We start from the raw sequence: 22166 nt of genomic DNA on the forward strand, positions 1-22166 counted from the left end.
ATAAACCGGGTGGGATTGTCTGGTGAGTTCATTCATGGTGGCATGATCTTAGTAAGGAACTTAGGTCTTAGTAGAGGAACTCTGGCGGTTATGAGTACATTCACTGTCGAAGAGTATTTGCTAGCTTGTGTGTGGATCAACACTCGTTGATCCACACACAAGCTAGCAAATACTAGTAGGAGTAGGAGTGTGTAGGCGAGTGCCTACACACGGGTAAAAACATGGAAAACATTTTGAATGATTTCTTTGTGCATTTTGGGAAATTGTCACCTTCACGGCTGATGTTACTGATGTGGGAAAAGAAGGCTTTTGCAGTGGGAAGTGTTCTTTATGTGCCACATAGTGTGGGGCCAAGCACTCGAGCTAAGAAGACATCTTCCTCAGCTTGTGCTCTGTGCTGCTGTAGAGGCATTAGTTAAACAATCACCAGAGAAATCAACAAGTGAACGTTCTGCAGAGTTAGGCATTCCAAGATTGACAATACAAGTCCATCTGCAGAAGGACTTAAAGTTAAATGTTTTCGTCCAGTCACAGTTAAAGAATCGAGTGACAATGAATTGAGTGACGTGTTTATGCATGTCAGTTATTGGAACAGTTTCTGAGAGCAAACGATAAAAAGAACCTCATGTTCTCAAACAAGAAACCAAAATGTTTTTTCTGGTGAAAGACAATCCTCTCATTTGTGAGGAAATTGAACACCATCCCCCTCATGTTATGATTTGGGCTGGGATGACAGCTGAACATCTCCTTGGCCCTTATTTTTTCAATGGTGCAGTTAATCAACTCAGATATCTGAGAATGATCAATGAGTGTTTGCTTCCAGAATTAACAGCAAAAGGGATCACTGACATCATTACATTTCAGCAAGACGGTGCTTCAGCGGATTTTGCTTTGAATGTCTGCAGATACCTAAATGAAATTTTTTCCAATCACTGGATCGGATGTGAGTCAGAAGAGTTACCGGCTCCATTGCCTTGGTCAGCAAGAAGCCCTGACCTCACTACATCTGATAATGTACTCTGGGCTTTTGTAAAAGATGAGATCTGAAAACACAGTTACTTTAACTACGAACACCTGCACTGTTCGATCAGCATTTTAAATGTCACCCCAAACATTCTGCAGAGTTAGGCATTGCAAGATTCGCAATACTAGACTATCTGTGGAAGGATTTGAAAGTTAAATGTTTTTGTCCAGCCACAGTTAATGAATTGAGTGACAGTGACCATGATTGACATTTTTATGCATGTCAGTTATTGCTTGAACACTTTTCGAGAGCAAACTATATGCTGTTGCGAATGAACAACCAGACATAAAGACGCATACAGCTGTGTTTTGAACATGGTGGAACCCACACAGATGTTTTAGATCTATAGAAGGAAAGTTACACCTATCCTAACAATTTCATAGCTAGCTTAAAGGGACTTCCCATTCACCCCATAGTATGAAAGGGCCTGTTAATTGGTTGCTGATCATGCCACACTAAACGTTCACTGAAAATCGTTGCAGGAAATTTGATTCAACTGTTGCATATGGATTTACTTAAGACCATTGATGTGCATTCTGTGTTTATGCCTTTATCCTAAAAATAATAGCCTCATCTGAAAATAGGATTAACAGAATTTAGTGGTAATTCTTTGTTAACTCGCTGAAAAAACTGCACTCATCTGGCAAGGTCACCAAGCTAGAGTTGTTGAACTTTTTGAATGTAATAATAATACAGCCCATGAGTGATGTCTTCCATCTCCATATAGTACTTTGTGGAATGTTGAGTTGTGTCAAAATTCTTCACGTGCTCATTGGAGGTCTAAGCTGTACTACCTGAAGAATGTTTTCCCTTTATCACCATGTACTGGTTGACATTCAGATGAAACATGAGTGCTGGGAAGTGTTTCATTCTTACGAAGATTATTACAAATTTTTCAAAATGCTGTGCATTTCAAAATGAATATACACATTTTCATCAGTGTTTTAAAGCTGTGTAATATTTCTTAAGTTTCACATACATTGATTAATTATATATGAAATGAAAGAGCAACTCAAGCAGTTTTAGCTTGTACAAGCACATAAACTGTTTCCTGTACTTCTGCTTGAAAATGCTAGTAGCAAGGCTGGTGACCCCTCTAACAGAAAATGTTCTGTGTTTTGCAGTTTGTGAAGTGTGAATCTGTAATTTCTATTTAACATTTGTTCTGTTTGAAGTTCCACTGTGATTACCCAAGCACCAGTAACATTCTTAGATGGTATAAACAATTTGAAACCACTGGCTGTATTTGTAAAGGGAGAGTACAGGACAACCAACTGTGTCCGAAGACAATGTTGAACGTGTAAGATACTTTTGTGCATAGTCCTAGGAAATCTGTCAGGAAGGTTAGCTGTGAATTAGCAATTCCAGTGGCTTCTGGGTGGAGGGTTTTAAGGAAACGCTTGCTACTGTGTTCCTATCATTTAAAATTGTTGTAAGCTCTAAAGCCTACCAGATTATGGTTTGAGTGCTAGCTTCTCTAATGAAATGATGCACTATGACAATGAAGACTTTCTTTATTGTGTTGTATTCAGTAACAAATCAACATTTCATGTTAATGTAAAAGTAAACACTTATAATGTGTGTATCTGGGGATCAGAAAATCCTCACAAAATATTGAAGCCTGAACTAGACTCCTTAAAACTGAATGTTTTTCAAGCTGTATCCCGACGGCAAGTTTACGGGCCATTCTTTTTTGAAGAAGCAAGTCTGTCTAGAATGAACTTGATATGCTGCTATAAATATTGCTCTTTTTTCAACTGCAATATGAACCACAGAACTTTATTTGACAACAAGATGGTGTGCTTCCTCACTGGTAAAATGCTGTATGTGATCGGTTGAATGAAATTCTCCCCGATTACTGTATCGATCACCGGGGACCAGATGACAGGGCTTGTTTGCTGTGGCCGCCACGATTGCCTAATCTGACCCCGTGCGATTTTATTTCTTTGAGGATTTATATTGGATCAAGTGTATGTCACACAACAGTATGCCACTGTTACCAGCTGACTAACCCGATTTGAGACACAGGATTGAAGCAGTTGCTTCAATTACTCCAGATTTTCTGATTAAAGTATGGGATGACCTCTCCTAACGGCTGGATGTGTGTCATGTGATGAATGGTGCTCACATTGAACACTTATAGGAAAGACTGTTTGATTTACTCTTTCATTTCATGTATAATTTATCAATGTAAGAAAAACTTAATAAATGTTACATAAGTTTATAACCTCAATATTCATTTTGAAACACACAGTACTCAACGGTTTTGAACTACTTGTCCAGGATACCTACATTGGTATTCTTTCATCGCAGCTGGAGTACTTTTTTCACAAAAATCATATCAGGATATTTTGCAAGAGTGAAGAGACATGGTATTATTCAAAACAGAATTTCACTTTAAATTAAGATTCAATTTAAAATATGTAGGTACAGTTTAGAGTATAACAAACACAAAAACGCTACATAACTTGATTCTCAAAAATAATTATACAATCAAAATTTTGTCAAAACGCCTTACATTCATTATTAACATGTAACCACAGTTTTATGGGAACTATTATAAGTAATATTCCAATTAATTTTGAAGCATAGTTAGTATTGGCAACCTAATATATCAAAGGTCTAAATTTATTGTACTAAAAATGACTGTTTTTAATCTTTACAAATTCATGACTTTGTTCTGTTTTGTTTTTAATAATAAAAGTTGATTTCTTTTGCTTTTCATAAACTTTATTACATCAAGTTTCTCAGAATTAAATTTTCTACATATTTTAATGAATAGAATTTAAATATTTAACAAAGATATTCTACTTCAAGCCCAAAAAATGTGTTTTGTTACAAAATATTTCTGTTTTTCCCTAGATATCATGAAAACTACAAGAGATATTGCTCTGGGACCTTTTATAATCAATTTTTCATGTCAAAAAACATTTAGAAACCATCAAACCTCTTATATAACACCTTACAATATGCAGTATGACCTCATTCATACCCCCATTTCATGGAGGAACTGAAATCTGGGCAAAATATTTTTGTAGCTGTAACTCTATAACAAAGCATTTTTGAACATATGTTTTTATGAACCTTTTCCTTATTCCAAGCTTTGGAATCAGTTCGTAAATTATTTCCCTTTCCTCCTGTATGAATGCTCTGTATGTATATATTTTTTTTCATTTTCTGCTTCAGGTAGCCTAAAATACGAGGGCTGTTCAAAAAGTAGTGATAATAGTGACCCTGAGGGAAAATGTGTTGTGAAGAGTAGTAATACTCCAGACTATCATTTAGCCCATTCTTTTAGCCTTCTATAACAGTCAGTTTAAAATTGTTCGGTGCAGTGAGTGGATGTATGTGAAGATTCGTGTAACGTAAGGTATTCACCTTCCATGTCCAGTATGAATAAAAAGTTAGAGCAATGTTGTAATGTGAAAGTTTTAGTGAAACTCAGGAAACACTGAAAAGACACGTATGAATTATTAACTATGGTGTATGGTGAAGATTTTATGAACCAGGTGACCTTCTACAAGTGGTATAAAGCATTCGAGAAGGGTAGAGAGAGCATCACCAACAAACCATGCGAGGGGTGCCCTTCAATGTCTCGCAGGTTGTAAAGAATACAGCTGCCACTATCATACATGAAGAATGACAAATTACCGTTAGGGAGCTTGCTGCATGTTTAGACATTTCAGTTGGTAGCGCATTTTCAATTTGGCCATGCAACATTGTCTTCTAGATGGGTGCCGTGCCTACTTACATCGGAGCAAATGCAACATTATTTCTCAAGGCCTGTTATCGCAGTTTGGTGGGGAAGCAAATGAAATGAATCGAATCAAATCATAATCATTGATGAATCTTGAATGTATTGCTACAATCCGGAACTGAAACAACAATTCTCAATGGAAAAGGGTGAAAAAAGCAAAGGTGAGTCACAGTGCCAGTAAGGTTACAATGATAATCATTTTTGATTTTGAGGGTTTTGTACCAACATGCTGTCCCTCAAGGCCAGATGGTCACAGCAGATTATTATAAATCAATTTTGAACACGATATTGCATCATTTTTAGAAAAAAAACAGTCGTACAAGAACATAACGAAATTTTACAGCATCATGACAATGCATAGCCTCACATCGCTCACACTGTAGCTGATTTCTTGAATGGTCGTGGCATTGCAACTGTACCCCACCCACTGAACAGTCCAGATTTAGCCCTTTGCAACTTTTGGCTGTTTCTCAAAGTCATGTTTCCGCTCAGAGGACAAAAATTCAAGATCAATCTCATGGTCATCAAAGCTGTGGAGGCATGCTGCAAGGAACTCGAAAAAGGTGGTCTGGTGTTCATGTTTAAAAAGTGGCAGGAACATTGGGAAAAGTTTATTAGAATCGAGGGGGGTTACTTTGAAAAAGAACATGTAGATTTGGAAGACTAAATAAATATTTTTTTCTGTAGAGTGTTTTTATCATTACTTTTTGAACAGCCTCCGTATTTGTACAAGAAATATAAAATCTTGACAAGGGAAATACATGTCTTTTCTTGGTGGGTTGACATTCATTTAGAAAAAATTATTTGTTAAATTTATTCTATAGTATCCTAATTTCCTATGCATGTGTTCTATTGTTGCTGAAAATACTGTTTTTGCAAATATATATATATAATATTTATTATTGAATGAAATATAAACCACCAAAACAAACAATAAGTTAAACTTACTATATTAATTTCCAATAACTAGTTTTTGCAGTATCCCCCATCTTCATTTGGTATTAAATTCTATATCTCTTACATTAAAATACAATCTTTTAATTTTTTTTTTCATTTTATTTGAAATTATGTTTCATATTGTGAATAATATAATGATTGTATATGTAAATTTTGATGTCAATAATGGAATGTTGTAATCTTTTAAATGTCTATTTTCCTTTGTCCTAATGTCATTATTGCCAACTGTTGGGTTGTATTTTTATTATGTTTTTAATTAAATTATCATCTTCAAATGTGATGTGGTGGTTCATCATTTTATTTTTTTGTGTATATGAATTTTTTTTTTTTTTGTCTTCAGTCATTTGACTGGTTTGATGCAGCTCTCCAAGATTCCCTATCTAGTGCTAGTCGTTTCATTTCAGTATACCCTCTACATCCTACATCCCCAACAATTTGTTTTACATACTCCAAACATGGCCTGCCTACACAATTTTTCCTTTCTACCTGTCCTTCCAATATTAAAGCGACTATTCCAAGATGCCTTAGTATGTGGCCTATAAGTCTGTCTCTTCTTTTAACTATATTTTTCCAAATGCTTCTTTCTTCATCTATTTGCCGCAATACCTCTTCATTTGTCACTCTATCCACCCATCTGATTTTTAACATTCTCCTATAGCACCACATTTCAAAAGCTTCTAATCTTTTCTTCTCAGATACTCCGATTGTCCAAGTTTCACTTCCATATAAAGCGACACTCCAAACATACACTTTCAAAAATCTTTTCCTGACATTTAAATTAATTTTTGATGTAAACAAAATATATTTCTTACTGAAGGCTCGTTTAGCTTGTGCTATTCGGCATTTTATATCGCTCCTGCTTCGTCCATCTTTAGTAATTTTACTTCCCAAATAACAAAATTCTTCTACCTCCATTATCTTTTCTCCTCCTATTTTCACATTCAGCGGTCCATCTTTGTTATTTCTACTACATTTCATTACTTTTGTTTTGTTCTTGTTTATTTTCATGCGATAGTTCTTGCGTAGGACTTCATCTATGCCGTTCATTGTTTCTTCTAAATCCTTTTTACTCTCGGCTAGAATTACTATATCATCAGCAAATCGTAGCATCTTTATCTTTTCACCTTGTACTGTTACTCCGAATCTAAATTGTTCTTTAACATCATTAACTGCTAGTTCCATGTAAAGATTAAAAAGTAACGGAGATAGGGAACATCCTTGTCGGACTCCCTTTCTTATTAGGGCTTCTTTCTTATGTTCTTCAATTGTTATTGTTGCTGTTTGGTTCCTGTACATGTTAGCAATTGTTCTTCTATCTCTGTATTTGAACCCTAATTTTTTTAAAATGCTGAACATTTTATTCCAGTCTACGTTATCGAAAGCCTTTTCTAGGTCTATAAACGCCAAGTATGTTGGTTTGTTTTTCTTTAATCTTCCTTCTACTATTAATCTGAGGCCTAAAATTGCTTCCCTTGTCCCTATACTTTTCCTGAAACCAAATTGGTCTTCTCCTAACACTTCTTCCACTCTCCTCTCAATTCTTCTGTATAAAATTCTAGTTAAGATTTTTGATGCATGACTAGTTAAACTAATTGTTCTGTATTCTTCACATTTTTCTGCCCCTGCTTTCTTTGGTATCATAACTATAACACTTTTTTTGAAGTCTGATGGAAATTCCCCATTTTCATAAATATTACACACCAGTTTGTATAATCTATCAATCGCTTCCTCACCTGCACTGCGCAGTAATTCTACAGGTATTCCGTCTATTCCAGGAGCCTTTCTGCCATTTAAATCTTTTAATGCTCTCTTAAATTCAGATCTCAGTATTGTTTCTCCCATTTCATCCTCCTCAACTTCCTCTTCTTCCTCTATAACACCATTTTCTAATTCATTTCCTCCGTATAACTCTTCAATATATTCCACCCATCTATCGACTTTACCTTTCGTATTATATATTGGTGTACCATCTTTGTTTAACACATTATTAGATTTTAATTTATGTACCCCAAAATTTTCCTTAACTTTCCTGTATGCTCCGTCTATTTTACCAATGTTCATTTCTCTTTCCACTTCTGAACACTTTTCTTTAATCCACTCTTCTTTCACCAGTTTGCACTTCCTGTTTATAGCATTTCTTAATTTCCGATAGTTCCTTTTACTTTCTTCATCACTAGCATTCTTATATTTTCTACGTTCATCCATCAGCTGCAATATATCGTCTGAAACCCAAGGTTTTCTACCGGTTCTCTTTATTCCGCCTAAGTTTGCTTCTGCTGATTTAAGAATTTCCTTTTTAACATTCTCCCATTCTTCTACATTTTCTACCTTATCTTTTTTACTCAGACCTCTTGCGATGTCCTCCTCAAAAATATTCTTTACATCCTCTTCCTCAAGCTTCTCTAAATTCCACCGATTCATCTGACACCTTTTCTTCAGGTTTTTAAACCCCAATCTACATTTCATTATCACCAAATTATGGTCGCTATCAATGTCTGCTCCAGGGTAAGTTTTGCAGTCAACGAGTTGATTTCTAAATCTTTGCTTAACCATGATATAATCTATCTGAAACCTTCCAGTATCGCCTGGCTTTTTCCAAGTGTATATTCTTCTATTATGATTTTTAAATTGGGTGTTGGCAATTACTAAATTATACTTCGTGCAAAATTCTATAAGTCGGTCCCCTCTTTCATTCCTTTTGCCCAGCCCGTATTCACCCACTATATTTCCTTCCTTGCCTTTTCCAATGCTTGCATTCCAATCTCCAACTATTATTAAATTTTCATCTCCTTTTACGTGTTTAATTGCTTCATCAATCTCTTCGTATACACACTCTACCTCATCATCATCATGGGCGCTTGTAGGCATATAGACGTTAACAATCGTTGTCGGTTTAGGTTTTGATTTTATCCTTATTACAATGATTCTATCGCTATGCGTTTTGAAATACTCCACTCTCCTCCCTATCTTCTTGTTCATCACGAAACCTACTCCTGCCTGCCCATTATTTGACGCTGAGTTAATTACTCTAAAATCACCTGACCAAAAGTCGCCTTCCTCTTCCCACCGAACCTCACTAATTCCTACTATATCCACATTTGTCCTACCCATTTCCCTTTTTAAATTTTCTAGCCTACCAACCTTTTTCAAGCTTCTAACATTCCACGCTCCGACTCGTAGAATGTTATTTTTTAATTTTCTGGTGACCCCTTCCTTAGTAGTCCTCACCCGGAGATCCGAACGGGGGACTATTTTACCTCCGGAATATTTTACCAAGGAAGGCGCCTCCATTATTGCTATGTGAAAATGCAGAGAGCCACATTTTCTTGGAAAAAAAAGCAGCTGTAGTTTTCCATTGCTTTCAGCTGCGCAGTACTCAGAGGACTGAGTGATGTTGATACGGACGTTTAAGTCGTCCTGACTCACGCCCCTAACAACTACTGAAAGAGCTGCTGCTCTCTTTCAGGAATCATTCCTTAGTCTGGCTCTCAACAGATACCTCTCTGATATGGTTGCACCTTCGGTCCAGCTACTCTGTATCCCTGAGCACTCAAGCCCCCTCACCAACGGCAAGGTCTCATGATTCATAGAGGAGGGTTTATATGTATAAATGTAATATTTCTTGAGTATATTTATTTTTTTACATAGTACATGTATATTTATATATGTAATAAATGTATACATAGTAATACATAACTATTCCTGTTAGCTTATATAAGTTTATAGAATTTTATAAAGTGCTTATTATTGTGTTTATGTATTCATTAGTACATCACTAGAAGTTAATAAAGTATATAGTTCAAATTATATATGTTTTGCTTCAGATAAGAGACAGGAAGAAGAGGATTTTGTAGTTATGGAATTAAAACAACAAATTAAAGATCTTCAACAAGAACTGGAAACACGAGGGGATGTTTTTGAAAAATTATTGGAAGAACATAAAGAACTGAAAAGGGTAATTTCTATCTCATTCCTTTTTTAAATAATGTTTTTATGTTTTATATTGACAGTGTGTAATTGTTTTATTTTTAATGAGTTATATTCCAGGCAATAATCATGAGAAATTTTTATTATGAGATAAAATTTAAAAAAAAACAGATACAGGTTTTAACTATAGACATATATTTAGTAAAAAAAACAGTGGATAAATATAAAATAAAAATTATATAAGGAATAGAAGAGATTAGGTATAAAAGTATCAGTTGGTAGAAAATTATAAACAAGACAATTTATGTATAATATTGATCATGGTAATATTAGAAGTAATTGATAAAAATTGAAAGTATAAAAAGAAATGTAAAAAATGGTGAAAGCAAGAAACAGTGGTGCTTGGAAATAAAATTATCAGAGAATGCAGTAGCAAATGAGAATTGGTTGAAAAGTAGATTTAGTGAAATAGAGAAAAAATTATTTCTTTAAAGGTCTATGTAACATGTAAAAAGTAACGGAAAATTTTAGGGAAATGAAGCAATATATATGTCACAGTTGCAGGTGGAAAAGGGAGAGAAGTAAGAACTAATGGATAATAGAAATTTGTCATCAATATATTTCAAAGGAAATATAAAGATGGAAAGTTTATCAGATGAAGTTTAGGAGATGAAAAAACTTTATGATAATATCAGCAGAAATTTAATGCCAGAGTGTGATAGACCTCTGGAAGATTTAAATTTAAGTAAGGTAATAGAGATAAATAAATACTGTCAGAATTTTTGTATGATAAAAAGAAGCAGGACTAAATTGGTTATATAGTTTATGTTATGTAGAAAATATATCCTCATTCTTGAAAGAACTTGAATGCTTTTAACTATCAAGATGATTTCTCATTCATTTTTTTGAGATAAATGATTTTACTTTTTAACAGAATTTCCATCCTCAAACTAATGGTTTTTTATTGAACTTTTTTGGCTGTAAAAAGATCCAACCAAGGAATTTTCTCTTGGTTGGATTCTTCCATCTAAAGCAGCAAGATGACCAGAAGATGAAATTTTTCAGATAAGAAAAATGTGAAAAAATAATGCAGTCTGTCCCTGCTCATTTTCATTTTGTACATAGAGTACAGGACTTAAAGATAAAATATGAAAGTGAAATAATAATTATTCAATGAAATGCAGGTGTTAAAACACTGAATGATGTGGATTTATTGTTAAGAGAGAAATTCAGTTTGAAAATAAGGATTATAAACAAAAGTAATAAAATATGACAGAAAGAAGGATAATGATTAAATATTAAAAAATATGAATGCAATATAACAAAAGGCCTAATACTTCGTTATTTGAGTGGTAAAGCAAGGAGAGCATTTATGTAGAGAGACTATACCAAATGTAGATTTAGTAATACTAAATAAATTCTTAAAATATTTGATTTGGGTATAATGCATGGATAATATGAAAATCAGAAAGGAAAGTTATCTTTGAGATATGATGTTACAATAGAACGTTTAAATTGGGTGGGATGAAAATAGTTTGAAATGAGATTTTGAGACAGATGAGAAGACATGTAAAGACATAGTTGGTGGCTATATAATAAAACATCCATTATGGTTAATTTAGTGATATGAAAAGAATAAAAATTTAGAAGAAGAAGATATGAAACAGATTTCAGGAAATTTATCATACAACAAAGTTAAAAAGACTTAGAACAGAATGAAATGAAAAATTTATCTAACCATTCAAAAGAGTTCCTTACATTTACTGATTTCTCATTTTTCTCATTTGAAATTAATTAGAATTATGAAAACCATCCAAATAATCAAAATTATGAAGTTGATTTGTTTTATTCCCTTGGATTTGACATGAAGGCATGCCTCAATTTACAATAAAATAATGTATGTATTATTTAATATTTTAACTTTGTATTAACAGTTGTTAATCATAATCATAATCATAATCATGCTTTGACAGTTGTTTTTCTTTTAATTCATGTATCATCTTAACCAAACATAAAATTATGAAAAAAACATTTAATGAGTGTATCTGTGTGTGAACACACGATGGAAGCAAAGTGTCTTACACAATATTATATTAATTATTGATGGTGCAAAATAACATGTATGCAATATGCACAAATGATAAAAATTTTAATTATTAAGACATAAGAATTAACAGTCTAGAGAGAGAGAGAGACTGTTGCTTCTGAATGCTGTATTCAGTCACATTATTGTGTATTTTTTTCTTTTAGTGCAAAGTTTAAGCATGCTTGCATGTTTGTCCCCAAAAACTTGCCGCAAGAAGACAGAGGTAAGAGAAGAAAAGAACAGGGGTAAGAGAAGGGCCGACTTACGCACATACAATTGGTCTACATCAACGATTTGCACTATCCTCAAAAACAAGAATAACATTAAGGAGACTGATGCTTCAAAGAGTGTCACAAGGGTTTCTATGCAACAGCCATGTATTCTCAACAATGCTGAAAGATTGCTTCTCATATGGATCAACGAGAAGCAAATGCAAGGCGACACTATTAATGAAAACATAATTTTTGAAAAGATGAAACTAATTTTTGCTGACCTCATTAAGAAGTCACCAGGATCATCAATGGACAGAGAAGAAGCATTCAAGGCAAGCCTTGGGTGGTTCAAAAAGTTTATAAGAGAAGAATCAGCATCCACAGCATTGTAAGGTATGGAGAAGCAGCAAGCTCAGACATAAAGGCAGTCAAGAATTTCATCAGCATATTCAAGAACCTTTTGAATTCTGAGTTATCTCCTTTAACTTTGAATTCTGGTTATCTGCCACAGCAGGTTTTCAATTGTGATGGGACAGGTCATCTGGAAAAAGATGCCGAAGCAAACTTATGTTACAGCAGAGGAGAAGACATTGCCAGGCCACAAGCCAATGAAAGATTGTCTTGCACTGTTGTTTTGTGAAAATGCCAGTGGCAATTTGAAAATTAAGCTGCTGCATGTTTACCATTCAGACAATCCTCAAGCCTTCAAGAAGTAAAGTCCAAAAGAACAGACTAAATGTCGTGGTGGTCCAACAACAAGCCTTGGATGACACGTTACCTTTTTAGAGATGGGATCAATGAAGTGTTTGGTCCATCTGTAAAAAAAATCTACTTAGATGAATTTGTCATTCTATGCCTTGCTTGTTATGGACAACATTCTTGCACATCCTTCACTCCTAGAAGATGACCTCCTTGAGGAATTTAAATTCACCAAGATCCAGTTCCTGCCTCCCAACAGCACTCCTTTACTGCAGCCTATGGACCAGCAGGTCATTTCAAATTTTAAAAAGCCTTATACTAAAGTGCTCTTCAAGCATTGCTTTGAGATAACTGAAGGAACCAATCTCACTCTTTAGAGAGTTTTGGAAAGACCACTTTCACATTGTTGCTTGCCTCAAGATGATCGACAAGGCACAGGAGGAATGAGAAGAACTCTTATTTCTGCATGGAGGAAGCTTTGGTTGGACATTGTTGCCAAACGTAACTCCAACGAGTTTGAGCAAGTGTTTGTGTAGCCTGTAATCAAGATTGTGTCTCTGGCCAAGGTTATGGGGCTAGAGGTGAATAGCAACATCATTGAAGAGCTAGTGGAAGAGCATAGCCAGGACCTAACCACCGAAGAGCTTATGGAGCTACATTCTGTCACAGCAAGAAATTGTGGAGGAGATTTCATCAGGGGAGGAGGAGATAACGCCCTCAGCAGAGCTACAACCTTCCATTGAAATAAGGGAGATGCTTAAAGCATGGGAAACTGTTACATCATATGTTGAGAAGCATCGCCCTAATTAGGCAGTATCTATGCATGCTACAAATTTATTTAATAATAATGCTGTCTCATTTTTGCCAAATTTTGTAGTGTATCCAAAAACAAATGTCTTCAGACAATTTTCTTGTAAAAAAGGATGTATTATAAATAATAAATTACATTATGAATTTGAGTATTTTTTTTTTCCGAATTGAACAGATTATATCATATTCTACATTGATTCCTATGGTAGAAATTGTTTCCCTATAAATGAAAGTGTTTCTAATGGTTGTAATTTATGTAAAGCATCTAAGGTTCAAATGGGACAAATTTGGAGTTGATATATATATATATATATATCTATATATATATATATATATATTTATTTATGTCTGAGTAATGATTTCTATTACATAACCATTCCCTATGGTGAACAGAATGAAGGTATCACTTTTAAAAGTGTGTTTTCTGGGGTTAGTCAGCTGATGTGTAACAGTACATTAACCTCAATAATGAATGCAATTGGAGACCTGCTTACTTTCTCTAGTAAACTGGGAATGGTATCCTTGTTATTCCTAAGAAGGCCTTTGTCAATGACTGATATCTTGGGCAAGTCTCTTAACTAAAATTTAAGTAAATTTTCTAATTTATTGTGATTTTTGGCTCATAATGTACTTTATTGTTATAATAATAATAAACTTTATTTAAGTCAGACAATGTATAGTAATCAGGTCTTATGCTTAAGTACAAAACAGTCTAATTTGTTATAAAAATCATAAAAAGTTACAATAAAAAAACATCATTCCCTTACAATAATAACATCATTTCCTTGTGAATGATCATGTAACCAGTTCTCTATTTTGCTTAACATGCATTTGCCATGACCATAATCATCTGTCGTATTAGCAAGCATGTTATAATCATAAGCAAACATTTATAAAAAAATAAAAAATAATAGAACAATAAGAGCAGAAATGTTATTTTTAAATGTAAAATAATCATTATTAGATTTGTTTGAACTTTAATAATTTGTTGTACTAAAGTACAACAAAAAAAAAAAGTAAATTTTCCAATGATTGTTTTAGGATTCAGAAATTATACTGTCTGATCTAAAAAATAAACATGAAATGGAACTGCGTGATCATGACAAAAAATGGAGAGCTTGCCTGGATCGAAGATTAGCTGAAGCAGAAGCAAAATGTAGAGAAGAAACAGAAGAACTTAGTAAGGAATGGAAAGCTGAAAGAAAGGTACATTTTTGTAATTTAAATTATTTTAATTATTGTTGATTGTTTTGTTATTCAAACTGGTTGATTAGCATGATGAAATATTTCATCATTTTATTTTTAAGTTTGATTTTGCATATATCATTTAATGCTTCTATTTCATTAGTTTTCGGATAAAATTTGAATGGAAAATATTTTAATATATTTTATAGTTCTGCCATTTCTTCATACAATCTTGATCATCTGTATTCATTATTTCTCTTTCTATGTTCTGCTTTTTTATAGTTGTTTTACTTTCACAAATTTTTTAAAACATTCTTTTATTTAATTTATTATTATCAAAGAAGTATAAAATATTCAGATGGTTGAAGATTAGGCTACATCAACCAAATCTTTTTTTTTTATTTTTCCTGATGTCCATTCAGCTATTTTTAATTCTTTATATATTCCATCATTTACATACTAAGTTTTTACATTCAGTAATTTGTTATTGCTACTAACTGTGGTTATAAAGTGCAATTGTTGTCCATATCAGTCTAGAACATCCCAAACATTATTTTTCAGATAGAAGATATTTTTCTCTAGTGACATGATCGAAAATGCATTAATCAAAGTTTCACAAAGAGTGCAGACTTTAGTAATAAGGAGTCAGTATGTTCAAGTTATTAAAACCCCGGTATATGCAGCAGTTACTCTGTTTAAGCTGAAATACAAAACACTGGGAATTCATTCATAACAATAACCCTGCTTATGATATATGGTTGTACCTGTGATAGGCTTAAGCAGGCAGGTACAACCTTAGCAGAGAAAGCTCGTAACACCATGTTTGGATGCTGATCTTATAAATCAGTACTTCTAGTCTGAATCCTGCTTTCCAGAGTAAAAAAAATTGAAAAAATCAAATGGGTAAAACATAGAGTAAAAGGCCAAAGATAAAGTAAAGGAAGAGTTTTTTGTAAATATCTCGGATTGAAATTAATGGTATGAAGTTTAAAAAATGAATAAAAATGAAACAAGTAACACTGCTGTCGGTTCAACCAACTCTGGTAGGGTTTTTGAAGAAAGGAAGATTGTGACAAGCAGGAGTTTCCAGAGACATGCTCATAAAAATTTTAAATTAAGCCTTTGTTCTGTGGGGATGTTTTGGCTCAGTGTTTATGTGTCTCATCTATCCTTACTCCATAAGCAATTTCAATTAATAAGATAGCAAGCAAAATAAGGAATATTATCGTCGCAGCAAAATAATCTTCTGTTGGTAAGTTGCTACTTTATCTGAAGACAACATGTATAAAAACTGGATTATTTTTAATAGAGTAGTTTTTTTTAGCAGGGATAAAAAAAATAAAACCCAGTTAGTTTGTATAAAGCATTGTTGCATATGATTAAGTTCAGAGCTTTGAATTTAAAAGAAAAGCTGTAAATTGAGCCACGTATAAGTTTTATGATGGGTTGTCATATTGTTATATGGGTTATATTGTTTTATAAACAAACGTTTCATTTTTTCTTATATATTTTAAATTCATAAAATATTCATTTTATTTTACTTTATTTAATATTGTTTCCTTTTTTAATATTAACTCTGGTTGTTTGTTTCCTCTTATAAATTATTTTTACGGTCTTAGTTATTTATTTAATTTCAGATTTTTTTTGCTACTCTTTTTATGTTTATTTTTTTCTAGACTCAAATCGATAGTGAGAAGGAAGTGGTTAGTAACAAAGAGGTAATTGCAATTTATGTTTAATTATCTGATAAGTGATTGCATTTTATTTTTAGTCTTTGATGATGATCATTTTCATAATAATAATAATAATAATGTATAAAATGCTTCATTAACGTATTCCAACATTTGGATAGCCCACCAGCTTAGTCTAGTGGTTAACTTGTCACCACAAATCAGTTGTCTAACAATTGATTTTTGAAGTTGAAGATTCTGAGGTTTAAATCCTAGTTAGTTGATTTTATTTTGATTTGAATACTATACAGTGATTACCGGTGTACTTCAGTGGTTGGGGTTCAATTAACCACATATCTCAGCAATGATCAGCCTGTGTCTACAAGACTATTCCTCATTTACATATCATACATATCCTCATCTACATTTGTGGGCCAAGAGGGGTTGCTTATTGTTAACTAGTTCAACAGATTTCAATGTATACATTAAAAAAATATTTTTAAAAGATTTTTAAAAAAATCTAGACAATGGAAAAAGAATTTTGCCATTGCACAGTTTAAACAACACTACAAAAAAAACAAAAAAAAAACAGATATTAAAAATCTTTACTAAAAATCGGATGTGGGCATCATATGACTTCCTTGTACGCCTATTTAATTACATATACACTTTATTTAAAATGAAAAATACATAAAATTTATTTTATTAATAACTTCTGATATTTTTTATTGAATTATATTATTCATAGTTTTTTTTTTACCATCAGAGGTTAATAAATTATTAATAAATAAATATATTTAAATTAAAAGAAAAAGTTTAAAAAAAAGGAGATGAAGTCTGATTCTAATTGATGTGTCTTCTCCTTGCAAGATCCAAATATTTCATTAATTAAAATTTTATTTGGCTATAACTCTGGAACCAATGAAAATATACCACCTATTATATACCATTAAAGCTTTCAATGAGGACTTATTGCAGTTAAGAGAAAGTCCCAAAATCCAAATTTTTTTGGGGGCTTTTTTGAACATTTTTGGTGCAGTCAAATTGCAATCGGAAGGGGAGGTGCGCAATTAGATGTTACAACAGTCTTAAATCCAAATTTTCAACATTGTACGACTAAATCATTTTTGAGTTATGCGAGATACATATGTACGTACAGATGTCATGCCAAAACTAGTCAGAATGGACATTTCCGTTAAAATCTGAAAACTGAAATTTTTCATGATTACAATACTTCCTTGTACTTGTGCAAGGAAGTAAAATAAGCAATCTAATTAATATTAAAATATGTATTAAGTTAATAATGATTATTTTAATTAAAATTAAAAGTAACATTCTTTATTCTTTTACATCTAGCTGAAAAACCTTTTGGCTGTAGATTGTTAACTGCTGCACCAGCATAGCTGCAATAGGAAAGTAGAGTGATCACCAAAATTTTGGGATTTTTTGAAATATTGAAGTTTCAAAAACCCCTTATTCCAGAATAGTAAAAATTTCCAGAAGATGTATACATATGATAGCCTATATTTCATTAATATCTCTAGATTGGTTAAATATAAATTCTTTGAGAATGACAAAAAATGTTTATGTGTAGAGCATTGATGATATTATATTTCCGATGAAATTAAAAAAGGGAAGAGGCACAGATTTTTGATTCTTTGTATGGTTATAGAAAATTAAGCTTTAGTATGATGAAAGCTCTTATTAACTTATTTAAAAATCCAAAATTTTAACTATCAGATTTAGAGGTGGGGGATATTCAACGCTATTTCTGAACCTTTTTTGCTTATCTGCAAATTAGTTGATCAAAAACATTTACATTCAATGTAAATATTTTACTAAATATATTTCACCTTTGGCCTGATTTTTGACCCCATCAGATAAAGGGGCATACAGTACCTGTATTTCTGTTAGTAAATGATAATAGTTTTCATTATTTTGAATAACATTGCACCAAATTGGGTCAACTCATTGAAGTATATTACTCCAGTAAATAAACTTTTAAGCATCAAAAAACATGAGGGCTGAACGGGTCTGTACTTAGTATCAATTTTTTGTTAACTATAATTTTCAAAATTGAAAATCCAACTGCATTTAGTATTGAAGTAGATTACATGGGATTTTTTTTTTAAATGGGTTTCCATACAACTGAAATTAAGAATATAATTTTTTTTTTCATTTCTGTTATCAGTTTTTCAAGTTGTAGCAGTATTAATAATCGCATATGAGGTAACTGTCAAGCAAATGGGTTAAATAGACTCAATTTTTCTTTTTAGTAAAAGTTTTGATTTTTTTTAACAATTTTATTGTAAATATTGTATAATTTTGATGACAAAAATATCATTTGGACAAGGGGATCCATCAGGATAAATAATTTTTTCTTGGATTTTTTTATTTTTTCTCAATCAAAAAACTTTTTTTTGGGGGGGGCAGTTGTGGGGCAGATTTACTTCCTGAACCTATTCATCCGAAACAATAAGATCACTATTTTCAGTATTATATTAATAATAGAAATAATGATTATAATCATTAAAAACTTATGTTTAATAAAAATATTCACAATTTTTATTTTCATTTGTTTTATTTTATAACTGCATGGTGATAAATATTGTTTGATTTTTGCATTTAATAGCCGAATTAAAAAATACTATTTATATTTTTTATTTAAAATTAAATAAATGTTACCTTACAAACCTAATTTTACTATTAGAATTTGGTATAAAACAGTTAATGTTAATAAAACATCTAATTGTTTTATCCTGATTTAAAAAGGGAATAGGTATTTTAAACTGATTATTTCAAAGCTGATTTTAAAATGAATAGCTTTGATTTTAAAAGGGAATGGTATGCTTATTTTTGTATTTTTAATTACTTTGAAGGAAGTTCATTTATTCTAACATTTTGATATTTTCAGTTACAATTAAATAAATGGTAACCCATAAATCACCAAACAGGTAGAACTAATTAAAGAATTGTAAAATTTGACAATGCATAAAGAATTCTGACTATCCAGATTTTATAAAGTTTTATTTAGGTGCAGGAGCAGATTCAAAAGCTCCTTTTTGGGGGTTAATTTACTGGTTGTCAACAGGTAAGGGGTAGAAGCTCCGTTTGGTATACCTGTGGCTGAAAACATTTTTTTTCTTTAATCACTCAGGATATATTCTGCAGCAGTAATCAGAATTACTACCAATTATAATAATGTAAATAATCCATTTTAAGCAGTAGTGGTTCACAAAACTGCTGCTTTTGTAGTAATGTTAACACTGGGAAGATGGACAGACTTTACCTGAGATGCATTTCAGCCATTAGGTTTTAGTTGGTCATCAGGATAGAGTCCGTAGGCAACCCACTTTCAGATATGTCAGATGCATCAACTTTTCAGTTCTTAATACTCTCTTTGAATACCAAGTAGGGTTAGATTGCTCATAGAATCGATAATGGAGAAGAAAGGATCAATAATATGGAAAGGCAGTGATATAAGAAAGGTAGTGATCAACAGGGCAGTATATATATTATATATATATATATATATATTTTTTTTTTTTTAAGTTAAAAAATAATTATGTATATGAAGTTAGATTTGTACTGATATGCCTTCCCCTTGTAAGACCTAATTTTTTATTTAATTAAAATTTTATTTGGCTATAACTTTGGAATCAATGGAAATAAGTATCACTTATGATATATCATTGAAAATCTCTCAATGAGGGCTTATTACTGCAGTTAAGAAAGTCCAAAATCCAATTTTTTGGGGGTTTTGGGGATTTTTGGACACTTTTGCTTCAGTCAATTCCAATCAAAAGGGAAGGTACACAAGTAGATGTTACAACAGTGCTAAATTCAGAATTTCAACATTCTACAGCTAATCGTTTTTGAGTTACGTGAGATATATGTACATACATACAGACGTCTTTCTGAAACTAGTCAAAGTGGATTCAGGATGGTCAAAATGGATATTTCTGTAGAAATCTGAAAACCAAAATTTTTCGCGATCACAATACTTCTTTTATTTTGTACCAGGAAGTAAAGATGGTTACGAATTAGTAAATAAATTAAAAAGTTTAAATATAAATAAAGACACTAGAATGGTTAGTTATGTCAGGATATGTATTAATCCTAGCAAACCTGTAGACTGTACCAAAGAAATAATAAAAAAGAAATTAAAAAATAACCAAGAGGATAAAAAATTAAAAATTAAAAATTTATTAAAGGTATCATCACTATTGTAAGAAATATGTGTCGACAAACTATTTTTAATTTAATAACAAATATCGGCAATCATATCAGAAATATATTTATTACAGGATTTTGAGAGTAGATTAGTGCATGGCATCCCTTATACACATAAAGTTTTAATTTTGACACTGTTCTTTGATGATATTTCCATTATATATAACTCTGTAATAAAGATATGAACATCTAATAATATTAAACAAAATAAACTCCTACAGTAAAAATTTTTAATTTATATTTGAAGTAGATAACAATAGAATATTAAATTATTTTATGTCAATATTGAAATAAACAAGGATACTCAAATCAGTATATAAAAGCATATGTATACTAATAACCATTCATAAAAAATCAAATCACCCTTGGTCTCTTAACATTATATAAATGTGATTAACAGTGCAAGCCAATAAACATATAACAAAGAAAAATTAATTAATGAACATGAAGTATCACATCCATTTAATTAAAGTAGTAAATTTAATTAATAGTTTTTATAAAAGCAGCTATCAAAATACAATAATAAAGTATTACCTTTTAGCCAGTATGTAAGACACGAAAACATTAATACATTTACATAAAGCATTTATATTCTAATAATATCATTAAAAAAATTACTAAACCTTACAATAAAAAATATTTAAACCAGCATACAAAGCTAATAACCACTTAATAAAATATTTAAAAAACAAAAATCTTAATAAAATAACTGTCTGGATTTTATAAAATTAAAGTAATGATTGTATTTATGTAGGAAAAACAAACCTTTAAAACTAGATTTCTTGAACATTATAGAAATTACAAAAATTATAAATTAGGTTTATCTAATATTGCACACTGTCTGATAAACAATAAAATTCTATTTCTGATATTAACACAAATTTAGAAATATTAGAAATTAATAAAGATGACAAATTAAATATATTAGAAAGATATTACATATATTAATACAAACAAAATTTCAATTTGATAAACCATCATACAGTATTTGAGGGAAACATTCTTATAAAAACAACAACAGATAGCAACACTCATATAATAAATAAATATATATATATATATATATATATATATATATATCTCAGGATGGATAAATACATATAGATAGATATTTTATTGCCTAGTTGTGCACTTATAATAATAACAACAAAATTTAATTAAAAAGAGAGATCAGCGTCACAGAATTTTTTAAATTATGCAGCTTTTTAAAAAGTAAATTCTTATGTAAAAAAAAATCTGAAGTAATGGGCTTGACCTGTGACCAAAAAAAGCATAAAAACATTATCACTTGGCAACTGAAACAACAGCTGTGGTATAGAACTAATTTTAGTGATACTGGAAACACTACAATAAAGAATAAAAAAATATCTAAAGATCATTTAGAATTATCTGAATATTAGTAATTTGACTCTCATCTTCTGGCTACTGATCAATATAGAGATACTTCATTATAAAAAAGGCTTTAAACAACTGGAACTTTGATTTTTCAAAGAAAAATTGTGTTTAGTGAATAAACAAAATATAATTTTGATGATCTATTTGTGATGCTTATTGAAGAATAGTCAGTTTCACAAAGTACTTTATAATTATTATTACAAACAGTATT

General features: G+C 31.5%; 1 protein-coding gene across 3 annotated transcripts in view; it reads left to right on the top strand.

The window, feature by feature from the left end:
• Positions 1 to 22166, top strand: part of Golgin245 (golgin subfamily A member Golgin-245) — a 120823-nt gene that overhangs the window by 75371 nt on the left and 23286 nt on the right. For all 3 annotated transcript variants that reach the window (XM_075377207.1, XM_075377215.1, XM_075377223.1), the window contains 3 exons: positions 9563 to 9693; positions 14514 to 14678; positions 16334 to 16375. In XM_075377207.1, the coding sequence (XP_075233322.1) occupies positions 9563 to 9693; positions 14514 to 14678; positions 16334 to 16375 (338 nt within the window). The remainder of the gene's footprint in view (positions 1 to 9562; positions 9694 to 14513; positions 14679 to 16333; positions 16376 to 22166) is intronic.

Source organism: Lycorma delicatula, chromosome 1, assembly GCF_047948215.1.
Source record: "Lycorma delicatula isolate Av1 chromosome 1, ASM4794821v1, whole genome shotgun sequence".
In the NCBI taxonomy this organism is placed as follows: Eukaryota; Metazoa; Arthropoda; class Insecta; order Hemiptera; family Fulgoridae; genus Lycorma; species Lycorma delicatula.